The sequence below is a fragment of the Schistocerca cancellata genome, chromosome 10, assembly GCF_023864275.1.
Source record: "Schistocerca cancellata isolate TAMUIC-IGC-003103 chromosome 10, iqSchCanc2.1, whole genome shotgun sequence".
In the NCBI taxonomy this organism is placed as follows: Eukaryota; Metazoa; Arthropoda; class Insecta; order Orthoptera; family Acrididae; genus Schistocerca; species Schistocerca cancellata.
The window spans coordinates 121,103,350-121,126,349 of record NC_064635.1 but is presented as its reverse complement, the minus strand read 5'-3'; the positions used below and the strand labels follow the sequence as shown (position 1 = coordinate 121,126,349).

The window sequence follows — 23,000 nt, the reverse complement described above, 5'->3', positions numbered from 1 at the left end:
TCAAAAGCTCCTGTGTTTGATGTGTGACATAGGGGCGAGGTAGAAGATTGTTTCCAATTTTGTGCTATGGTAGACTCGGACCCTACCACCTAGAGTCCCTGAACTTCTGAATCCCCTTTCACAGGAGAGAGAGGAGCAATTATCAGCAGTGCTCAAGAGATATTTGGAACGGAAGAGAGCATCGAATAAGAATGAGTCATAAGTGCACCTTAGTAGGCTTAAGTCAATAATAATAATAATAATAATAATTATGTCTGTATAAATTATTATTTTTGTTACTTCCAATGAAAATTTTTAGTGTAGTTGATATCAAGTGAAATAGTTACCTTTATGACTTGTGTGGTATCAATAACAACATAATACTGGATAGTTTATAAGAAAATATTCCAAATTAAAAATTTAAAAAAATATTTTAAATACAACATACTGATTAAATCTGGTTACCAAAAAATTATAATTATAAGACAAAATTTATATAAATGATAGCCTCTCCTAGATTAAATGTATTATAGGAGGATTTTCAAAAAAATTGCAATCTAGGCTTTCTTGGTAACAGCCTTGAACATCTCAATATTTTTATAATGACAGGATAGCTTTGACTTAGACCAAACCTTTGTTTCTAAGTTTTTATGTGTTGTTTCAAGCATTATATGTGATGTTGCAATTGTTACATCTTATCAAAAACTTAGTAGTTGTAACAACATTGCAGAAGCACATGACAACAGTCTAAGTGCCAAAATTGCAGTGAACAGTGGAAAGATGACATCCTTAAATAAATTGTCCTCAGAATATATTGAGAATTTATTAAAAAGTTCATGAGTAAATAATATATGAAATCAAGCAAAGTTTTAAAAATGCGTAGTAACTATAATCAATCAGCCTTAATATAAATGACCTACTAGTTTCAAGTGACAAAAATCTGACATAAAGTGTCATGTTTTCATTAAAACAGTGTATAGGGTTCTTCATTAAAGTGATGTCCAGTTTTATTATACAATTAACCAATCAATCCAGCCAGTTATGGGGTGGGGGCAGGTGCAAAAAAGAAAGGAGGGAGGTTGGTTATACAGATAAAATGGACAACACTGTGAGACTTGACACACACAACACCTTTCTTTCAGGCAAAAGAAACTGTAAGCACCAGGAAAAAATGCTAGTACTCCCTTGGTTTTGAGCATTTTGTTTTGTAGTTTGACACTTTTCCATTTAAAAAATTCTGGAAGAATTATTTACTTAAAGTAAATAAAATACATGATAAAAACAGAACTAGCATTTGTGCAATTAATAGCTGCAGTTTACAAGAAGTATATTAGTTCACTATTATGTGTATTCACATGCAGATAATACACTGAACAGCCAAAGACACTGGTACACCTGCCTAATATTGTGTAGGGCCCCCATGAGCACACAGCAGAACTCCAGCATGACATGACATGGACTCGACTAATGTCTGAAGTGGTGCTGGAAAAATTGACACCATGAATCCTGCAGGGCTGTCCATAAATCTGTAAGAGTACAAGGGGTTGAATATCTCTTTTGAACAGCATGTTGCAAGGCATCACATATATACTCAAAAATGTTCATGTGTGGGTAGTTTGGTGGCCAGCAGAAGTATTTAAACTCAGAAGAGTGTTCCTGGAACCACTCTGTAGCAATTTTGGACATTTGGGGTGTTGCCCAAATTCATCAGAATGCACAATGGACATGAATGGATGCAGGTGAGCTGACAGAATGCTTAAGTAAGTGTCATCTGTCAGAGTCATATCTAGACATATCAGGGGTCCAACTGCATGTGCGCCACACCATTACAGAGCCTTCACCGGCTTGATCAGTCCCCTGCTGACATGTAGGGTCCATGAAATCATGAGGTTGTCTCCATACCCGCACACATCCATCTGCTCGATACAATTAGAAATGAGACTCGTCCGACCAGGCAACATATTTCCAGTCATCCACAGTCTAATGTCAGTGTTGATGCGCCCAGGTGAGGTGTAAAGCTTTGTGTCATGCAGTCATCAAGGGTACACAAGTGGGCCTTCATCTCCAAAAGCCCATATTGATGATGTTTCATTGAATGGTTTGCACGCTGTCACTTGTTGGTAGCCCAGCACTGAAATCTGCAGCAATTTGCAGAAGGGTTGCAGTTCTGCCATGTTGAACAATTCTCTTGATTCATTGTTGGTCCTGTCTGCAGTGATGTTGAAGATTTGATGTTTTACCTGATTTCTGATATTCATGGTACACTCGTGAAATGGTTGTACAAAAAAAATGCCACTTCATCACAGCACCATATTTGGCCTGTTTACATATCTCTGTATTTGAATACAGATGCCTATACCAGTTTTTTTATATCTTCAAATTTAACACATATTTCGGACAACAACACATATAAGGCACTGAGTAAGTAGACCTGTGTACAAGTTGGCATTCGATTAAACACTGAGTCTCAATCTAGCGGCCGCTGCTCAGCTGGCCACTTAGGTGGCGCAGCTGCTGCCTGGCTGGCAGACAGCGCCGCATGTAGAGGACGTGCGTAATTGCGCGGCGGCACTTTGAATAATCGGCGAGTCACAACAAGTTTCTTTGGTGCTTCAGTATATTTCTTATCAGATTGCTTGCTAAATATCCTTTTAAAGTGAGGACTTATCAACAGATGTATCAGATTCATTTGCTTTAGAGTCTCCTCAACAAGAACTACTGTTTCCTTAAGTGGCCCTATCTCCATCTCTCCTTACAGCCTATTATTAAAATAAGCCAAATCTTGTATATTATTACACCATATTGCATTATTGTTATTTTCAGTATTATTTTCATTCAGACAGGTCATGTTTCCTTTTTTTATTATTCAGTTTTCTTTCCTTCTAATAATTATTGCGTGCATTTTGATATATTCTGTGATATATCCCAACTGGAGAAAAGTACAATATGATACATTATATGATATATCGTTACCCTTGCAGCTGCAGAAAAGTGAAATAACTGACTGATTTCTCATAGCATAGGTTTATTTTGAGTTTCCTGTGTCCTTTGTTATATTATATCATAGATTTTAATAGTAATGTTGAGATCAAATAATGTAATTTAAACACAGTGTTATTTACTTTTTTACTTGTTAATAGGAATTGTCGAAGGCCACATGTGGAACAGGCAGTTAGGAAACAGTTACTGCAATGTCTGGATTTACTTCAAAACTCCAAAATAACAGCAACACGTCGCTCACCTGGGCTGCCCCTCGTGATCAATAAAGTTGCTGTTGCAGATTGCCGTCCAGATAAGGTGAGTAACAATGCTGGTGCTTACACCGATGATCCAAAAGATTAAGCCTACACATTTAATAGTGTTTTGGTCCACCTTTGGTAAACTAGACAGCAATGATTCTGTGTGATATGGATCAAGAAGTCCTCAGCAGCTGTCTGGAGGTATATGGCACTACATGTCTACACAAAGGTCACACAATTCCCGTAGATTATGCACCAGTAGTTTGTGGATGCAGAATTGCTGCCCAATAGTATCCAAGATGTGGTCCATTGGATTCAGGCCAGGCAAATTACGTACAACTGCAAATTATTGGAGTAGATAGCTTCTGTAACTTCATATGGGTAGAAATTATACTTGACAATTTGAATAAATTAACAATTGTTTACTTTTGCCAACTCCCACCTCAGATGATGCAGTTGCTGAACAGTTCAAAGAAAGCATGAATCTCATTGGAAATAGGTACCTCACTAATATAGTTATACACTGAAGTGCCAAAGAAACTGGTATAGGCATGCATATTCAAATACAGAGATATGTAAACAGGCAACACCTATAAAAGACAACCAGTACCTGGAGCAGTTGTTAAATCACTTACTGCTGCTACAAAATTTAAGTGAGTTTGAACGTGGTGTTACAGTCCACGTATGAGCGATGGGACACAGCATCTACGAGTAGCAATGAAGTGGGGATATTCCCATTCGACCATTTCACAATTGCATCATGAATATCAGGAATCCAGTAAAACATCAAATCTCTGACATCGCTGTGGTCAGAAAAAGATCCTGCAAGGGCGGGACCAACAGCAACTGAAGAGAATCGTTCAGCATGACAGAAGTGCAACCCTTCTGCAAATTGCTGCAGATTTCAATGCTGGGACATCAACAAGTGTCAGCTTGTGAACCTTTCAACAAAACATCATTGATATGGGCTTTCGGAGCTGAAGGCCAACTCATGTACCTTTACGCCTCGCCTGAGCCCATCAACACCAACATTGGAAAACTCTTCTGAGTTTAAACATGTCGATGGCCACCACTCCAGGGTAATGAAAGATCTCATCCCAACAGTGTCCAGTGCATTCCGTTCTTGGGGCAGAAGGGGCCACCTCGCAACACTAGTGTCAGTGTAGTGGTCAACAAAAACACGCCACCATTACACCGTGCTGAGCTAAAACCATCATCAATTACAATTACAGTAGGCATGGGATCATCGAGGTTGAACAGTAGATAAATGGAAATGTGGTGCCTTCTCAGATGAATCACACTTCTTGTTATATCAGATAGATGGTTGTGTCTGGATACGCCATCTTCCAGGCAAACAGCTGCTCAAAATGTGCATTGTGCCATGAACATAGGCTGGTGGGGCAGGGTTATGCTATGTGCTTCAGTGAGACCTATGGTAGCAATCAAAGGCACAAAGACAGCTGTGGACTATGTGATCATTATTGCAAACCAGGCACATCCTGTCTTGCTTGAAGTCTTCCCCAATGGCAGTACCATCTTCCAGCAGTATAACTGCCTGTGTCCCAAGGACAGAATCATGTTACAGTGGCTCAGGAGCTTGATAGTGAGCTCACATTCGTGCCTTGGCCACCAAAATTCGCCTGATAGAAACCCACTGGAATACACCTGGAACACTATTTGGTGCCAGCTCCATAGCCTCAAACCACCAATCTGTAATTTACAGTAGTGGGATGACCTCTGTACACAACATACCTCCACAAGCCTAACAAGGACTTGCTAAATACATACCATGCAGCAGTGCTGCTATGTTGCATTCCGAGGTGGATCAACTTGATGTTAAACTAGTGGTCATAAATTTTTGGTTTGCAGCATATGTAAATCTGTGTGTGTGTGTGTGTGTGTGTGTGTGAGAGAGAGAGAGAGAGAGAGAGAGAGAGAGAGAGAGAGAGAGAGAGAGAGAGAGAGAGGAGATACATTTGTAGATTTTCTTTTCAGCCACTCCTGCAGTTGGCAGCTTCCAGGCTTACTGAGATAGCATCCCAGGAGCTGCCAAATTATTCATTATCTGGAGAGAAGCAACTGGCAGTTCCTGATGCATTTGACCTGCCACAGATGAGAGCTATTTTGTGCTTGGCCGCTCTGATAAGAGATGCTGGACTGTGGATTGGCATGACCCCTTACATAGAGCCCATCACTTTCCTTTGCATTACCAGAATTACTGATTGCTCTGCATGGCCTATCAGGTACAGCCTTTATTATTTCAGTTGATGACTATGTTTGGCTTACAATTGCAGCTTGGATATTCTAAACTCCCTCTTATCTTTGCTATATACAATAACCATTATGTTATTAATTTGTAAATTTCACAAATGCCTCCTGTGAAATGCTTTGTGATCAGTTCTCACTCACATTGAGATGAAATAAGAGGAAAAGTTAGAAATTATATTAACATGTGTTATAATAAATGAATATTCTTTCTGCCTGTCATCTGCAAGTATGTTTCCATAAGTCATGATTTTTGTTGTTGACCTGTGGTCTTAAGTGGTGATTCTTCACTGCAGAAAGTATTTTTGGGTTCAGATTCACTTTTTATACAAGGGTCATTCTAAATGTAAAAAAACATTTGTTTCTTGAGATCTTTTTGTTTGAGATAATGAAAGAAAATTTATTTTACAACATATTTTGATATCTTAGCTATTTTTCTATGCATTTAAGCATTTGTTGTAGCACTCCATGGGCCTAATACACAGACAGACAGAGATAGGGAGTTTGCAATGGAAGTTTTCAGTGTCTGATGCTTACCTTCCTCAATCATAAAATCTACACTATAATAACATTTGCTTTTTAAGTACTTTTCAATGTTTTTCTCTGCAGTTTTTAGTTTGTTACCCTTGAATTTGGATTAAGTTTATTGCTACACTTCAAAACCATTTTCACACAAGCTAAGCCTGTGACAAGGCATCATGTATTCTGATGTTTCATAAACATGTGTAAAAGAATTTACTTTGAAAAGTTGTTGGTTTCTTAGCTCAAAGAGGAGTATTTGATAAATGAACAATCAAGGAATTGTCATTAGGTCAAGGCTTTTGAATAATGGTTTAGAAGCTTGCTTGTTGTTTATTCCCTTCATAACTCTGATGATTTTTACTATAGCTTGTACTCTCTGAGCATGTTTGTGTTTTCAAAACCCCAAAGAATTATGCCTTATCCAGCAACTGATATAAAATTTGCATGATATACACTCCTGGAAATTGAAATAAGAACACCGTCAATTCATTGTCCCAGGAAGGGGAAACTTTATTGACACATTCCTGGGGTCAGATACATCACATGATCACACTGACAGAACCACAGGCACATAGACACAGGCAACAGAGCATGCACAATGTCGGCTCTAGTACAGTGTATATCCACCTTTCGCAGCAATGCAGGCTGCTGTTCTCCCATGGAGACGATCGTAGAGATGATGGATGTAGTCCTGTGGAACGGCTTGCCATGCCATTTCCACCTGGCGCCTCAGTTGGACCAGCGTTCGTGCTGGATGTGCAGACCGCATGAGACGACGCTTCATCCAGTCCCAAACATGCTCAATGGGGGACAAATCCGGAGATCTTGCTGGCCAGGGTAGTTGACTTACACCTTCTAGAGCACGTTGGGTGGCACGGGATACATGCAGACGTGCTTTGTTCTGTTGGAACAGCAAGTTCCCTTGCTGGTCTAGGAATGGTAGAACGATGGGTTCGATGACGGTTTGGATGTACCGTGCACTATTCAGTGTCCCCTCGACGATCACCAGTGGTGTACGGCCAGTGTAGGAGATCGCTCCCCACACCATGATGCTGGGTGTTGGCCCTGTGTGCCTCGGTCGTATGCAGTCCTGATTGTGGCGCTCACCTGCACGGCGCCAAACACGCATACGACCATCACTGGCACCAAGGCAGAAGTGACTCTCATCGCTGAAGACGACACGTCTCCATTCGTCCCTCCATTCACGCCTGTCGCGACACCACTGGAGGCGGGCTGCATGATGTTGGGGCATGAGCGGAAGACGGCCTAACGGTGTGCGGGACCGTAGCCCAGCTTCATGGAGACGGTTGCGAATGGTCCTCGCCGATACCCCAGGAGCAACAGTGTCCCTAATTTGCTGGGAAGTGGCGGTGCGGTCCCCTATGGCACTGCGTAGGATCCTACGGTCTTGGCGTGCATCCGTGCGTCGCTGCGGTCCGGTCCCAGGTCGACGGGCACGTGCACCTTCCGCCGACCACTGGCGACAACGTCGATGTACTGTGGAGACCTCACGCCCCACGTGTTGAGCAATTCGGCAGTACGTCCACCCGGCCTCCAGTATGCCCACTATACGCCCTCACTCAAAGTCCGTCAACTGCACATACGGTTCACGTCCACACTGTCGCGGCATGCTACCAGTGTTAAAGACTGCGATGGAGCTCTGTATGCCACGGCAAACTGGCTGACACTGACGGCGGCGGTGCACAAATGCTGCGCAGCTAGCGCCATTCAACGGCCAACACCGTGGTTCCTGGTGTGTCCGCTGTGCCGTGCGTGTGATCATTGCTTGTACAGCCCTCTCGCAGTGTCCGGAGCAAGTATGGTGGGTCTGACACACCGGTGTCAATGTGTTCTTTTTTCCATTTCCAGGAGTGTAAATTTTCTTAACAGTTAAATGGCTCTGAGCACTATGGGACTTAACTTCTGAGGTCATCAGTACCCTAGAACTTAGAACTACTTAAACCTAACTAACATCATACACATCCATGCCCGAGGCAGGATTCGAACCTGCGACCGTAGCGGTCTCGCGGTTCCAGACTGTAGCGTCTAGAACCGCTCGGCCACTCCGGCCGGCAACAGTTAAATCAGTTACATTATTTAGAACTCTTATTGTTTATATAAAACTGTTTTCTTGCTTCACTAAGCAATGAATACAATCAGTCTATAACAAGTTTTTGGTTAAAATAACTGTAATTAATTTAACAGTGTCTGTAGCAATCACCTCTTTATCCAAATAATTTAACTCTGATGTATATTCAGCAACTTGTTTGGTTCTGAAATGTACAATTTGTGTTCTGTAAGGTTCAGTTTCATAGTATTAATATTTATCCAGGTTTCAAATTCTTTAAGAGTTTGTTTATTGTTGTGTGCTAGTTCTTTGTTGGTCTCATAGAAAGCTACTGCTTTTGAGTCATCTGTATACAGAATTCTTTCTGAGGTTATTGTAAATGGCATTTATGTATGAGGAACAATCAGAAATTATTTACAGTATTAAGTTTTTGTACCTTATTTATCAATGAACATAAGTGAATATGTATGGGATCTCTCATTATACTCCCTATTCATGCTAATACAATGCTGCCAGCTTCCTGGCAGCTTCATTATTGCATCACAGAACCGTTGTATGGAGGTGCTAAGCATCCACTTGTGGACAGCTGCCTGCATTTCTTCATTGTTGCTGAACCTCTTACCTCGCAATGTTTCCTTCATGTTATTAATAAAGCGTAATCAGATGGAACAAGACCCAATATGGTGGCTGTGAGACAACAGTGAAGACCAGTGATGTCAACTCTGCAGTCTTGGCATTGCTGGTGTGTGGCCACAAATTGTTGTACTGAAGGAGCACTTCTTTTGACCAGTTAGCCTGTCTCCTTTGCTGAATCTTGTGTCTAAATTGTGTAAGGGCATTGCAGAACACCCTGCTGTTGGCTGTTGTTCTTTGTGGAAGCCAGTCCATTAGCAGTATGCCACGAGTGTCCAGAGAGACAGAGATCATCTGGTTGCCTGCAGATGAAAACTCTCAGGATGTTTCTGTCACATGGACTGGCATTTATTCTCAGGTGTATGGTAGCACCACCATGACTCACCACCAGTTTCTCCAAAAAAAAATCTGGATGTTCATTCTTCATTTGCAATTGTTGACAACAGACTTCAGTTCTGTTCTCCTTCTGGGCCTGTGTCAAGTCCCATTGAACCCAGTGTACACACACCTTTTATGTACTGGTATCCAAGTTGTCACAAATAATGGAGTGCAGGGTTGCACAGTCAAGGTCTATTCCAGTTCATCAAAGGTTATGCACCTATCAGCCATAATCAATGTTCCCTGGAGTCCGCAGTGTTGTCAGATGACCAGTACTTACATTATTGTATGCAAATTCCATTCTAATAGCGAACCCAACATCCAGTTGTAAACAGCCTTTTGTGTAGAAGCTCCTTGACCATAAACCTCAGTTAGCTGTTCACAAATATGTATTTTTTGGCCCCTTCTTTTCACAAAAACCATGTGGTCCATCTTTGTTCCTGATAGTCACCTCCCATCTTGTCCATAGCTTTCTCTACATAACATCAAGTGAGCACTGTGCTTTCACTATACACACTGTTCACAACTGCATCTAGTGTCTGCTTGGTGTAGTAGAATCAGGTCATTGTCCTATGAGAGGACATACCCATAGTTTGCATGGTATTTGTAAAACAATGTGATTTTAAACCATTTCTGAATGCCATTCATAATACAGGAGCAGTAATGGACTTAGTATGAATCCTTGGTATATGCCTGCTTGTGTCTCCTTCCAATTAGAACAGGCTCTCTCACCTTTTGTTGTATAACTGCTGTGTGTTTCCTATTTTTGAGATAGAATGAGAACCAGCTGAAAGATTTTCTATGAAAACCATAAGCAGGCATCTTGTGAAGCAGTAGTCAAATGCTTGAGTGAGGTAACAAAAGATACCAGACTCATACAGCTTGTTATCAAAACTTTTGCTTATTTTAGTGATTAGCTCATTAATAGAATAAGATTTTCACTGTGCAGCAGAGTGTGCACTGGTATGAAACTTCCTGGCAGATAAAAACTGTGTGCCAGACTGAAACGTGGTATCTCTGCCTTTCACGGGCAAGTGCTCTACAGGTAGAGGCAAAGGTCCTGAGTTCAAGTCTCAGTCCAACCCACAGTTTTAATCTGCCATGAAATTTCATATCAGTGCACCCTCCACTAAAGAGTGAAAATCTCATTCAGAAAACGTGCCCCTGGCTGTGGCTAAGCCATGTCTCTGCAATATCCTTTCTTCCAGGAGTGCTAGTTCTGTAAGGTTCACAAGAGAGCTTCTCTGAAGTTTGGAAGGTAGGAGACAAGGTACTAGCAGGGGTAAAGCTGTGAGGATGGGATGTGAGTTGTGCTTGGTAGCACAATTGGTTGAGTACTTCCCCAGGAAAGGCAAAGGTTCTGAGTTTGAGTTTTGGTCCAGCACACAGTTTTAATCTGCCAGGTAGTTTTAGTTCATTTTGCACAGTACTTAGCCCCTTACTAAATCCATACTGATTATTCAGAATAATGTTATGAGTTTTGTTATACATTTCTAATTCATTACAAACTGTTCACTCAAATATTTTAGAATAAGACGTAATGGTATTGATACCGAGAAGAAATTTCATATCTCATCTTGTCTGCCCCTTTTGTACATGAGTAACATTCCTGTGTATTTCACCCTGTTGTATAGAAGCAGCCCTCCAGCCCTCATCAAGTGACAGATTTACTATAAGGCAGAGTTTAGATGCTATATTATATCATCATGGTTTTATTATTTTTGTTCAAATTTCATCGCACAGCCACAGATTTAAGATTATTTAAAATGAATCTTATAGTGCTGCCACCTCATGACATAATACATGAGTAAATTGAAATTCTCCATACCTGTGTTGCATTATGTTGGGAGGAGAGAAGTCATCCATTTTGTTTCAAGTTGTAAGGTACCTGTTGAATTCTTCACAGATCTGGGTGGAGCTTGTAACAGTTTCTCCATCACTTTTTAATTTAGAGTTAAAATGATTATTTTTTCTCAACACCTACAGCAGTCTTGACACTTTGCTGTACAACTTTCGAATTGTTTGTGGCATTTGAGATGAATGTACTGTTTGCCATTTTTTTCCCTATTTAACAACACTTTCAGATGTTCTTTTGTAACTGTTAACATACGTGAGAAACTCTGCATCATGGTCATTCTTTGTGTCCATGTGCAGTTTCCTGTTTCTATTGTTACAGATCTTTATGCCTTCAGTTATTCGTGAGTTTGTTTTAGTGGATCTGAGATGTACTCTGGTAATTTCCATTGAATATACTCATGAATTCTGATACAAAAGCATTGTAGTTAGTACACTGACAGAAAAGAATCATAGCACCAATAAATAATTGATGTAGAGTAATGAAATATTGGGAGTACATTTGTTGAGGTAACCTATTTAAGTGATTAACATTGCAAGATCACAAGTTAATATAAACACAACATAAGCCATTGAAAATGTGTAACCACAAGAATGTTGAATGCAGACGTGTGTGCATTGTGTTGTACAGGTGCCACATGTCAGGAAACGTCAAACATAGAAAATGTTAAAGTAGGTGTGCCTCATGGATCTGTATTGGGTCCCTTCCTGTTTCTGATAATGATCAATGACCTCCGCTCGTTTATTAGATCCACCACTGTATTACATGCAGAAGATACAACTTTTCCTCATAGCAGTAACAGTCTTAATGATCTTAAAACCTGTGCTGAAAATACACTCACTCACTCACTCACGCAGCATATTGGTTCAGAGCAAATGGTTTCCTGCTAAATGAAAATAAAAATCAGCAGATAATCTTCACTCTAAGAGACAAGCCACTATCTGATGACCCTAGTTCTGTTAAATTCCTGGGAGTTTATTTAGACGAAAAGTTATTCTGGGGCCAACATGTAAACTATATTAGTAGTAAGCTATCTAGAGTAATTTATTTATTAAGACAACTTAGAAATTGTGTACCTGAAACATACTTCAGATCATCTTATTTTGCATTTTTCCGAAGTATAATATCCTATGGCATTATCTTGTGAGGTAACTGTAGTCATATACATGACATCCTATTATTGCAGAAGAAAGCCATTAGGATAATTACAAATTATTCACATAAGGCTCACTGCAAACCCTTATTTACTAAACAAAAAATTATGACAGTAATAAACCTCTATATATACAATGTCTTAATCTTTACGAAGAAGAACCTACAAGATGTGAAACATAGAGAAAATGTACATTGTTACAACACAAGAAGCATCAAACACATATACATGCCTTACCACAGATTATCAAAATCAATAAATAGCTATGAAGTCACAGGGCACAAACTATTTAATAAGCTGCCACATGCTACACAGGATCTTCCTGAACATACATTCAAAGAAAGACTGCATGAATGGTTTATTGCCCACCCGTTCTATGATATCAATGAATTCTTCAACTGTAAAATGCAGTAATCCAACAGATGACCCACTGTACATTTATTGTAATATAAACTAAAATATTTCAGTAGTCAATACCTTATCACACTGTATTATAAATTGTATCTTCATTTGATGTTGTCAATTGCTGTAATGGCCTAAAGACAATAAAATCTTTATTATTATTATTATCATGCAGTTCCATGCCTGTTGCACTTGGTCGGTCAATACAAGGATGGTTAATGTTAGTTGTGGATGATGCTGCAGTGGTCATCCAATGATGTCCTATATGTGCTCGATAGGAGACAGATCTGGTGATGAAGGAGGCCAAGGTAACATGTCGACATTCTGTACAGCGTGTTGGGTTACAACAGCAATATGTGGGCAAGCGTTACCCTGTTGGAAAACACCCTCTGGAATACTGTTCATGAATGGCAACTCAACTGGCCAAATCACCCGACTGATGTGCAAATTTGCAGTCAGGGTATGTGGGGTAATGGTAATAGTGCTCCTGCTTCCCTGCAAAATCACACCCTGGACCATAACTCTAGGCGTAAATCCAGTGTGTCTAGCATGCAGACAGGTTGGTTGCTGGCCCTCAACTGTCCACCTTCTAACCAATACACAGCCATCACTGGCACTGCGGTAGAACCAGCTTTCATCAGGAAATACAACAGACTTCCCACCTACCCTCCAATGAGCTCTCGCTTGACACCACTGAAGTCGCAAATGGCAGTGGTTTGGTGTCAGTGGAGTGCTTGCTACAGGGTGTCTGAGTCAAAGATGTTCTTGGAGTAACTGATTTGTAACCTTCGACCATAAATATAATAGACTGGCCCTGACGTCATTTTCGTGGCTCCAACATCTCTTGGCTGAAGTCACGTGAATGTTGGCAAAACATGGTTGTTTCGTGTTGCGCTTATGGCTGTACTCAGCGTTTTGTCGGGGAAATGGCATTACATTTCACGTGTAAGTGTGTCTAAGATAGTGCAGATGCGTTTATTGAAATCTGCTGAAGTGACTTTTATATGTTTTTTACACTTGAAATAGAGTATTACGTAAATTAAAGTGTTCAAAGTGATGCCTGTAAAGTCAGACTGATATTACATTTTCGAAAGTATCTGTGATAATTCGATTACAGAAGTAAGTATAATCGTTTCTCGTTGCTACTCATAGGTTCCGTAAGGATGAAAACCGAAGGCAGCTTTGGATATAGGCCCTGAAACGGAAAAACTTTAAGCCGTTTGCACATACGCGCCTTTGCTCGAAGCACTTCGCGGAGAAGTATATCTATAATTTGTATTTACAGTGTCTGTCATTTTTAAACCTAGGCTCCAAAATTATTTTCTGAAACTGCAAAGTCTCACCTTTCATCTAAAATATCATTTTTTTTAAACTGATAGTTTAAACTTTTGTAAAAATAGTGGGAACTGAACCTTTGAAGTGCACCTAAAATTGATACTATAAAATGGACCTGCTCCTAAAGTAAACAATTTTGACACCTATAGTTGACATAATTCCCATAGCCCATTTTCTTTTATAAGTGACTAAAGCTCGAAACGTGGCGAATACAATGTTTAAAGTTTTGACACGAGCCCACTCTTACTGTTAAAAGAATTTTAACGACTTTTTACTATAATTGATAGTTTATAGTAATTTCGTCCCGCTGCCCACCAGAGTGGCGTTCAATGTATTTGTTAGATTTTTTAAATGGTACTTTGAACAAATCCAGGTCAAATGTAGTTCTGGCATAATTTTTCACAAATAAAGAAGTAGTTTTTGTGGGAAGCGTTTGGCAGTCAATTGAGAAATGTGGGGAAAATCCGATACAAACATAGGATGGCAGACCGCTGATTTGAAATCCCGCCACGTTTTGCCAACAGTCACGTGGTTTATGTTGGAGCCACACTAGCCCCATAGCTTCTGCACAGCAAGGCCAGTCTACTAGTATCTATGGTCGAAGTTTGTAACAGTATGCTATACCTCTGTGGTGCTAACTGCTGCAGATGCAGTACAATGCACCAAAATCATACACGAAACACAATGGTCTTCCTTCTCGGTAGTGCCACGTGGCCATCTGGAGCTCCGTCTTCTTGCGACCAAACATTCTCATGGCACAAGTGGCAGCAGTCATGTACAGTGGTTACATTCCTGGCAAGACTTTCTGCAGTATCACAGAAGGAACATCCAGCTTCTTCTTTGTCACCTTAAAGGCACTGTTGAATAACATTAACTCAACCCGCCCAGTCTCAACAGTAACTAATGCTAGTGAATGCTACAGTGTGTATTTAAAGCAAATCTGATTTGTATCCTCTTAGTGATACTACCAGTGCCACACTTAAGTGTCTAGTGTGAAATTTGGATGGACATCTTTCAGATGTAGAAACATGGCTGTCAACTTTTGTTTATGTCACACAACTCCTTCTTGATGTAGCAGATTTTTTTTTTCCATCACTGTACTTATTGAACACTGATCTCTGAGTGACCAAGAAGTTTCATAAATCCACATTTCATTGACTGGTGTTCCTGAATCTTTTTCACTTTATAGTTTTTATCTCAATCTGGCAATTAGAGAGAAAGGGATGCATGGTCAGGTATCCCCAAGCCTAAAATCAACTTTTTGTAGTACTATAATTTATACTGCTACAATATGATCTGCACAACTTATAGAAAACTCTGTTACTCTAGGGAATTTGCTAAAATTTAGTATTTGGCCATTTGTAGATAACAAGCCCTTCAGTGAAATGGCAAACCTTGATCAGCTCTTATATGTATGTTGAAGTCAGCACAAATAATGCCCTTCATTTGTTTTACTTGCACTGTCCAGTAATATAATTCCATATGAAAACAGGAAATGAAGATATGGAAAATAAACCAACACTGTTTTATTTTGGTCAGCTCAATGAGAGATGCTGCTAAGGAAAAAACACACTGAACTGCGCTTATTGTTTAGTTTGTCCATGTGTTGAATCCACTTTAATTTGTTATTCAGCAGGACCCCAAAGAACTTTAAAAAGTTTGTTTCAATCAGTGTACAACCATTAAAGTTTACATTTGCTGATAACTGGTCATTATTGCTTGACTGAAATGGAATAATCTGTGCCTTTGTGAGATTATGAGTTAAACTGTTGCTGTGAAACTGTTGCAGTCTTGTTCAGTTATCATCTGAACTGTGTCTGGTAAGCTTTCGTTTTGCCTTTGAGTATGTCTACGCCATTAGCAAACCTTACCTTACATGTTTGGAACTGTCCTGTAAAGTTACAAGGGCTATCCACAAAGTACATTACATTTTTGTTTGTGTCCGTTAGGGGCAGGGCTAGCGTGGCCATCTTGGTGTCATGGCATTCCGCCACTCAGTCGGCATCCTGCCGTGCTAGTGAGAGGTTCGTGCTGTACTCCGTTGAATTACTGTGACAATTTGAAATGTCAGCGTTAATTGAAAATGCCGCGAAGTGTGAAGTGCGTGCTGTAATAAGGTTTCTGAGTGCAAAAAACCGTACACTGATAGAAATCTATTGGCAGCTTTGTGAAGTGTATGGGGACAACATAATCACTGAAGGTGGAGTGCGTCAATGGGTCATAAAATTTAAAAATGACCAAACTAACGATCACGATGAAGAGCAAAGTGGAAGACCCAGCATAGTGACTGCCGAACTTGTTGAAAAAGTCGAAGCTGCGGTCCGTGAAAACCCTAATTTCACAATAACGGAACTCTCTATGAGTTTTCCACAAATTTCACAAAGTTTGTTGCACAAAATCATTGCCAAAAAGCTTGGTTACCCCAAGTTTTGTGCAAGATGGATACCAAAAATCTTGACAGAGATTCACAAAAATCAGTGAATGGCTGCAGCGTTAAGGTTTTTGGACGCTTACGAGAAAGATGGCGACTCATTACTCGATCGCATCATTACTGGTGACGAAACATGGGTTAAGCATGTGAATTGCAAGACAAAATTGCAGTCAATGCAGTGGGGGCACACAAATTCCCCCCAAAAAAACCCAAGAAATGCATGCAGACAATGTCGGCAAGGAAGGTGATGGCGACTGTCTTTTGGGACAGAAAAGGTGTGATTCTTGTGGATTCCCTGGAAAGAGGCACTACAATAAACTCCGAAAGGTATTGCCAAACTCTGCACAACCTCTGAAGAGCAATACAAAACAAGCGCAGGGGAAGTTGGGCTCAAAGATCTTGCTGATTCACGACAACGCCCGGGCCCACACGGCAAATGTCACTCGTGAAGTTCTCGAATCTTGTAAGTGGGAGTTGTTTCCTCATCCGCCGTACAGTCCCAACCTGGCACCGAGTGACTTCCACTTATTCACAGCAATGAAGAAGTGGTTGGCTATGCAGCGTTTTGATGATGACACACAGCTTCAAGAAGAGGTAACCACGTGGTTGAAGGTGCAGGCGGTCGAATTTTACGACGAAGGAATTTCCAAGCTCGTCCATCGCTACGATAAGTGCCTTAATTTAAATGGCAACTATGTAGAAAAGTAGTATTTAAGTGTGGCTTTCATCTGTATATAATAAAAAAAATTCCAAAACTTTATTTATTTTTAATTCCAAAATGTAATGTACTTTGTGGATAGCCTTCATAGTAGTGGAAGATCATTTATGTACATTAGAAACAAAAGCTCAAACATAATGAGGTATCTTGAGCAAAATGACATTGTCAGTGCCAACCAGCACATGACATACTGAACGCTTTGGATCAAGGGAACTAGGTAGATGCAGTGTTTCTTGTTTTCTGTAAAGCATTTGACTCAGTACCGCACCTATACTTATTGTCAAAAGTATGATCATATGGGGTACCAAGTGAAATCTGTGACTGGATTGAGAACTTATTGCTAAGGAGGACACAGCATGTTATCTTGGATGGAGAGTCATCATCAGATGTACAATTAACTTTGGCTGTGCTCCAGGGAAGTGTGTTGGGACCCTTGCTGTTCATGTTTTACATTAATGATCTTGCAGACAATGTTAATAGTAAAATCAGGTTTTTGCAGGTAATGCAGTTATCTGTAATTAAATACTATCTGAAAGAAGCTGCATAAATATTCAACTATCAAATATTCAATATTTCTACTGATATGTGTCACACCCCATACATATTTGAAATTAAAAGAGGGACTCTCAACCTTAAGACGTGACTCTATAACGGGGAAATGCTAGGACGAAAACATTTAGATGCAATGAACATCAATAGTTTCTGCAACAGCAACACTGAGAATGCATGTTCTATCACTACAGGAATGCGTGCCAGCAGCTGCTGACTGCCATCAGCTCCAAGATCGCCCCAGCCAGCGGCAGTAGCCTCGAGTCCCTGGTTCGGCAGTACCCCAGCCTGGGGCTCCGTATCCTGGACACCCTCAGGGGAGGCTGGCAGAGCCTCCCGCAGCAAGCCGCCCTCCTACCTGCCCTTATGCTCCTCCTGCAGGTCTCTGCTCATGGCACCTGTCCCCACAGCCTCGGAAAAATGCAGGTCGGTTCTCATTCACACCGTCACAGTGCAACCGACGTATAATTTTATTCGATCAAAAGTTACAGTCCATAAAAAGTATTTCTAGTTAAAAAACTTCACATTTATCTTCTGTGTTTATGTCTGCATGGTATTTTGTCAAACATTAGCAACAAATAAGAAGAAATGGTTAGAATATCCCTGACATTTATTAAAATGCGTGTCAGTTTAACTTAACTTCTGCTCATAGTCCATTCAATTGTAGCATAATATTTCGCACAGGCTTTAGTTTAATGGGATGATATTCTTGCTTGCAAATTTCTTTTCGTATTTTAGAATTCAACTTTCCACATTCCGTTATCACAGTATATTCAGTTGTTGTCTCAGAACAACAGACTGACGCAAGATCAGACTTACTACTTTTACAAGCGCATGTCCGACATAACACTCTTTCCCACTGAGTAACTGACTTCAGAGATATTACATTATAAAGTTACTCCAGTGATTATAATGTTTACATTTTGAGAGAAAAGAATTTCACTTACAACTCATTTTTAATTTGGAACTTCAGATTGTTTCAATAATCAATATTAATACTAATAATAATAGTCATTGTATCTTGCTACAAAAATACACAAAATATGTACAGCAATCTTGAAATAATATCATTTGAGCGAAAATAATTTTATATGTGCATTTTATATTGACACACGTGTGAATGTCATTAAATAATATTTACATTGTAAATACAGATGTGAAAAAGGTTGCTGTATCAGAAATTTTATTGGAGCATGTTGTTTATGAGTGCAGTGTATCATGTTCGTCAATAAAGAATGATAGTGTATCACTGGGAAATTTCATTATAGTGTATAATTTTCCTAGTAATTACTTTATGCAGAGAGGAGGGAGGATGCAGCATTATCTTGGATGACAGTCATTGGATGTAGAGTCATCGCCGGATGTAGAAGTTACTTCACATGTGCTGCATGGAAATGTGTTGGGTCCCTTGCTGTTCATACTGTATATTCATTACTTTGCATGCAATAATAGTAGTAACCTCAAACTTCTTGCTGATGGTGCCGTTCTCAACAAAAAAGCTCTGCCTCAAAAAAGCTGCACAAATATTCATTTGGATCTTTATAAAATTTCAAAGTGGCACAAAGGTTGGAAAGTTACTTTAACTTTTGAAGTATGTAAAACTGTGCACTTCAGAAATTGGAAAAAATGTAATATCCTACAACTACAATATCAATGAATCACAACTGGAATTGGTCAACTGATACAAATACATGGACGTAACAATTTGTGAGGATACTAAATGGAACAATCACATAGGCTAATCCCTAGGTAATGTGGGTGGGAGACTTCAGTTCATTGGTAGGGATACTGGAAAAATGCATTCTGCCTACAAAGGAAATTGCTTATGGAGCACTTATGTGACCCATCCTAGGGTATTGCTCAAGTGTGTGAATCCATACCAGGTAGGATTAACAGGGGGTATAACAGACAAGAGCAGCACAATGGACTCCAGTTTGTTTTGCCCATGAGAGAGTATCACACAGATGCTGAGGAAGCTGAACTGGCAGATGCTTGAAGACAAATGCAAACCAACCTGAGAAAGCCTTCTGACAAAGTTTCAAGAGCCAGCTTTAAATGAACTTTAGGAATATGCAAGTATTACAATCCCATATGTATCATTACCATAGAGATCATGAGAACAAGATTTGTCTAATTACAGTGGTCACAAAGGTGTTTAATCAATCACTCTTCACACACTCCATACATAAATGGAACAGGAAGAAGTCCTAATAACTAGTACAATCATGAGTTCCCTCTGCCACACACTTCACAGTGGTTTGTGGAGTGTGAATGCAGATATACATCTTCCAGTTCAGTTTCCTCAACATTTCCATGACACTCTCCCATTGGTGAAACAAACCTGTGACCATTCATGCTGCCCTTCTTTGTACACATTCAATATCCTGTATAAGTCCTATTTGGTACAAGTCCCACATACTACAGCAATTTTGGACGTAGATGTAGATGAAGGCTAGATTAAAGTTGTACTTTATAGCCGTTGTGCACTAGAGGCTGTTGCCTCATCTCTAGCTGTTTAATAAATGTGACTTACACTTGTGTTGCAGGTAGCAGAGGAGTTTTGCCATGCTCTGTTCAGAGTGGTGACTAGTAGTCGAGTGCACGCAGTGCGCCGTGTGGCAGCCAAGGCTTACACAAACCTTACACCAGTAGAGGATATTGTGTGTCATGTGGGCCAAATAGTGAAGCAGCTGGAGATACAGCATAAAGACCGGCAAACTGGTGGCATGTATGACACAAATAACCAGTTGCACGGCCTGTTACTGGTCCTGCAAGGCCTACTGGGAACACCAAAATGGGTAGAGAATGATTGCACAGGTAGAATAAAAAATGAATTAGTGCACATTGTGGGGAAGTTATCTGAAGGTAAGTTACTGAAACCGAATCATTATTTTCTGTTTCTTTTGATGTGTACTGACACCCTTTAGCACCAGACATAGTTATTAATGACCGTACACTACAGGGTTATTTGTAAATACCTGTGGGGCTTCAGAAGACAGCTCATATCAGTGGACAGAGACTGTCTCCAAGATGCTCAATGTGTGTGATGCAGTAAATGTCAATACGTGCATGCAACTCATTGAATCACTGTTGCTCCTACCTGGGAGGCACAAAAACGGAAGTTTGCTTTGGTAATGTATTCATTGGGCTGCCTATCTGCAAGCACAACATAATTTGATGAGACTTTATAAAGGTAATGCTTTGTCTACATGTTCTGACATTCCTGCCCCCTAGTGGTGCACTCTGTGACTACAATACTACATTTTTATGTATGCCGGTCGTCTTCGTGCAGTCATCTTCTGAAACCACAGCGGTTCTTATGATTAATCCTGTAACTAATTTACTGAACTGCCAATTATCTTCCTTTGTAGCATTCTCTTTCTAAGGACCATTTTGCCATTATTAAGTATGTTCTAGTGATTTTTGAAATAATCACTCACACTGTTTTGGGACTTGATTTTCATGTTTATATGTTTATTATCATTATCAAACACAATGATGATTAGCAGACCATTAATCTTCATAAAATGCAGACAGCAGATCAGTAAACTCACATACAAGTGGCAGTTGCATTTATACACTGCTGTAGCACACCATGGAACTTTACAAGATGAGTGTGGGGTGTTGGCTCACAGTAAATATAATGCTGACTGACATAGTGTTGGTACTTGTTTAATGCTAACCACGGATTGACTGTGGATTTAGTAGTTTACATCCATTACCCTCAAGGGTACTGCAGGCTGGTCCATTAGAGGGTCAGGAATTTTGCAGCGAACCGGGTCTAATGTATATATCTTGGGAGGGGGGTTCCAGTTCCTTTGTTTGATTTACAAGCAAATGAAGCCTCCAGAAACCTTTGTCAGAACTGAGAGACAGGAGCTATGTCACAGAGAAAAATATGAAAGCCTAATATGTTTATCATGAGTCAGGAATAGAGACTGCAAGGTCTGGGAAACTGACAACAGCTAGGAGAGTGATGTGCTGATCCCATGCCCCTCCCATGCCATCTAAATGATATCATTAGCAGAGGATGACATGACAGCCGGTCAGTAATTAATCCCATTAGAATCAGTACACAGAACTTTAGCTTTTAGTACATGTATAGATGTATATTTTTATGTGTACACATGATAAACAAAATGTCATGCTCAACACACGCAGTCTATCCATGCCACAGACTGTGGCTTTGTGCGCAATACCTGTTTAAAGACTCACATAGCACATTTATCACAAAATGTTAAATTACAAAGTTAAACAATGGAAAATGCAGGTTGCAATAATGACAGTATTATGGAAAGGATAGATTGCTACTCACCATATAGAGGAGATGCTGAATTGCAGACATGCACAACAAAAAGACTGCGTATGCAATTGAGCTTTTGGTCACGGGGCCATCTTCAAAATTGAAAAACACATACAGATTAACACAAACACAACTCTCTCACACTTGACCAATGTCTCTGGTCACTGAGGTCACAGCAGCCAGAGACAGTGGATCTGTGTGTGTTTTCTGATTTACAAGATGGCTTTGTACCCGAAAACTCAAAGATAGAGCAGTCTTTTTGTTGTACCTATCTGCAAATCATTGTCTCCTTTATATGGTGAGTAGCAATCTATCCTTTCCATAATATTGTCAGACTCCAAAGTTACTACTTTTTATCTCCTGAATAAGTTTTTATCCTTCAGTGAAGTGTGTAATGATTTGAAACTTCCTGGCAGACTAAAACTATCATGCTACTCTAGGGAATTTATACACTTTTGGTATCAAAAAAGTAGAACTAGAAGGCAATAACACTGGAATTTTGAAAGAATCACTGTCTGAATAAAGATAATATTTTAAATACATGGAGTTCAGAAAAGGTAGGATGCTCAGGAGGAAAAAGAGAGTAAGAGCTTTCAAAGAAAGGTATGTCAATGCTAAAACAAACAGATATTAAAAGGGTCAAATTTGAAAGTGCCCAGGGTTTTAGTGAATAATAAATTTTGAATATTTCTTTGACTAAAATACTTCTGCATTAAGTATCCATACTGTTATTATTAGCAGCTCTTAAACTATAATCCGAATAATAAACTTTGGAGAAACACAGTTTGGATAAGGAACTGTAGATTTTCTGTATGTGTAGTATTTGTATTATTTATATAAATGAGAATGAAAAAGAAAAAAATTATTTATTTTGGGTGTGGAATTATTACAAGGGGATGGATTCTGTACTGCTGTGTTTCAACTAAATGAAAATTCCTAGGGGTCTATCTGAATAACAAGTTAAATTGGAGTCAGCAAATAAACTAATTGAGAGGCTCCATTCAGGGCATTATGGCTTTAGAAGTATCTTCCATTGTGTTGTTCTAAAGACATATTTTCATTTCTTGTTGTGTTACAGAATTACATGGTTTGATCAAAAAGTAATGGGAATTTTTTAATTTTTCAGGCTTTATACGTACAATTTAAAAAAAAAATTATCTTGTTGGTTCA

At 39.7% G+C, this 23,000-nt stretch overlaps 1 protein-coding gene across 1 annotated transcript in view; it reads left to right on the top strand.

Moving 5' to 3' along the window:
- LOC126106344 (uncharacterized) overlaps positions 1-23,000 on the top strand; it is a 261,730-nt gene that overhangs the window by 158,726 nt on the left and 80,004 nt on the right. Inside the window, exons 16-19 of the mRNA XM_049912595.1 lie at positions 3,120-3,276; positions 5,214-5,461; positions 17,722-17,953; positions 20,074-20,392. Of these exons, the coding sequence (XP_049768552.1) occupies positions 3,120-3,276; positions 5,214-5,461; positions 17,722-17,953; positions 20,074-20,392 (956 nt within the window). The remainder of the gene's footprint in view (positions 1-3,119; positions 3,277-5,213; positions 5,462-17,721; positions 17,954-20,073; positions 20,393-23,000) is intronic.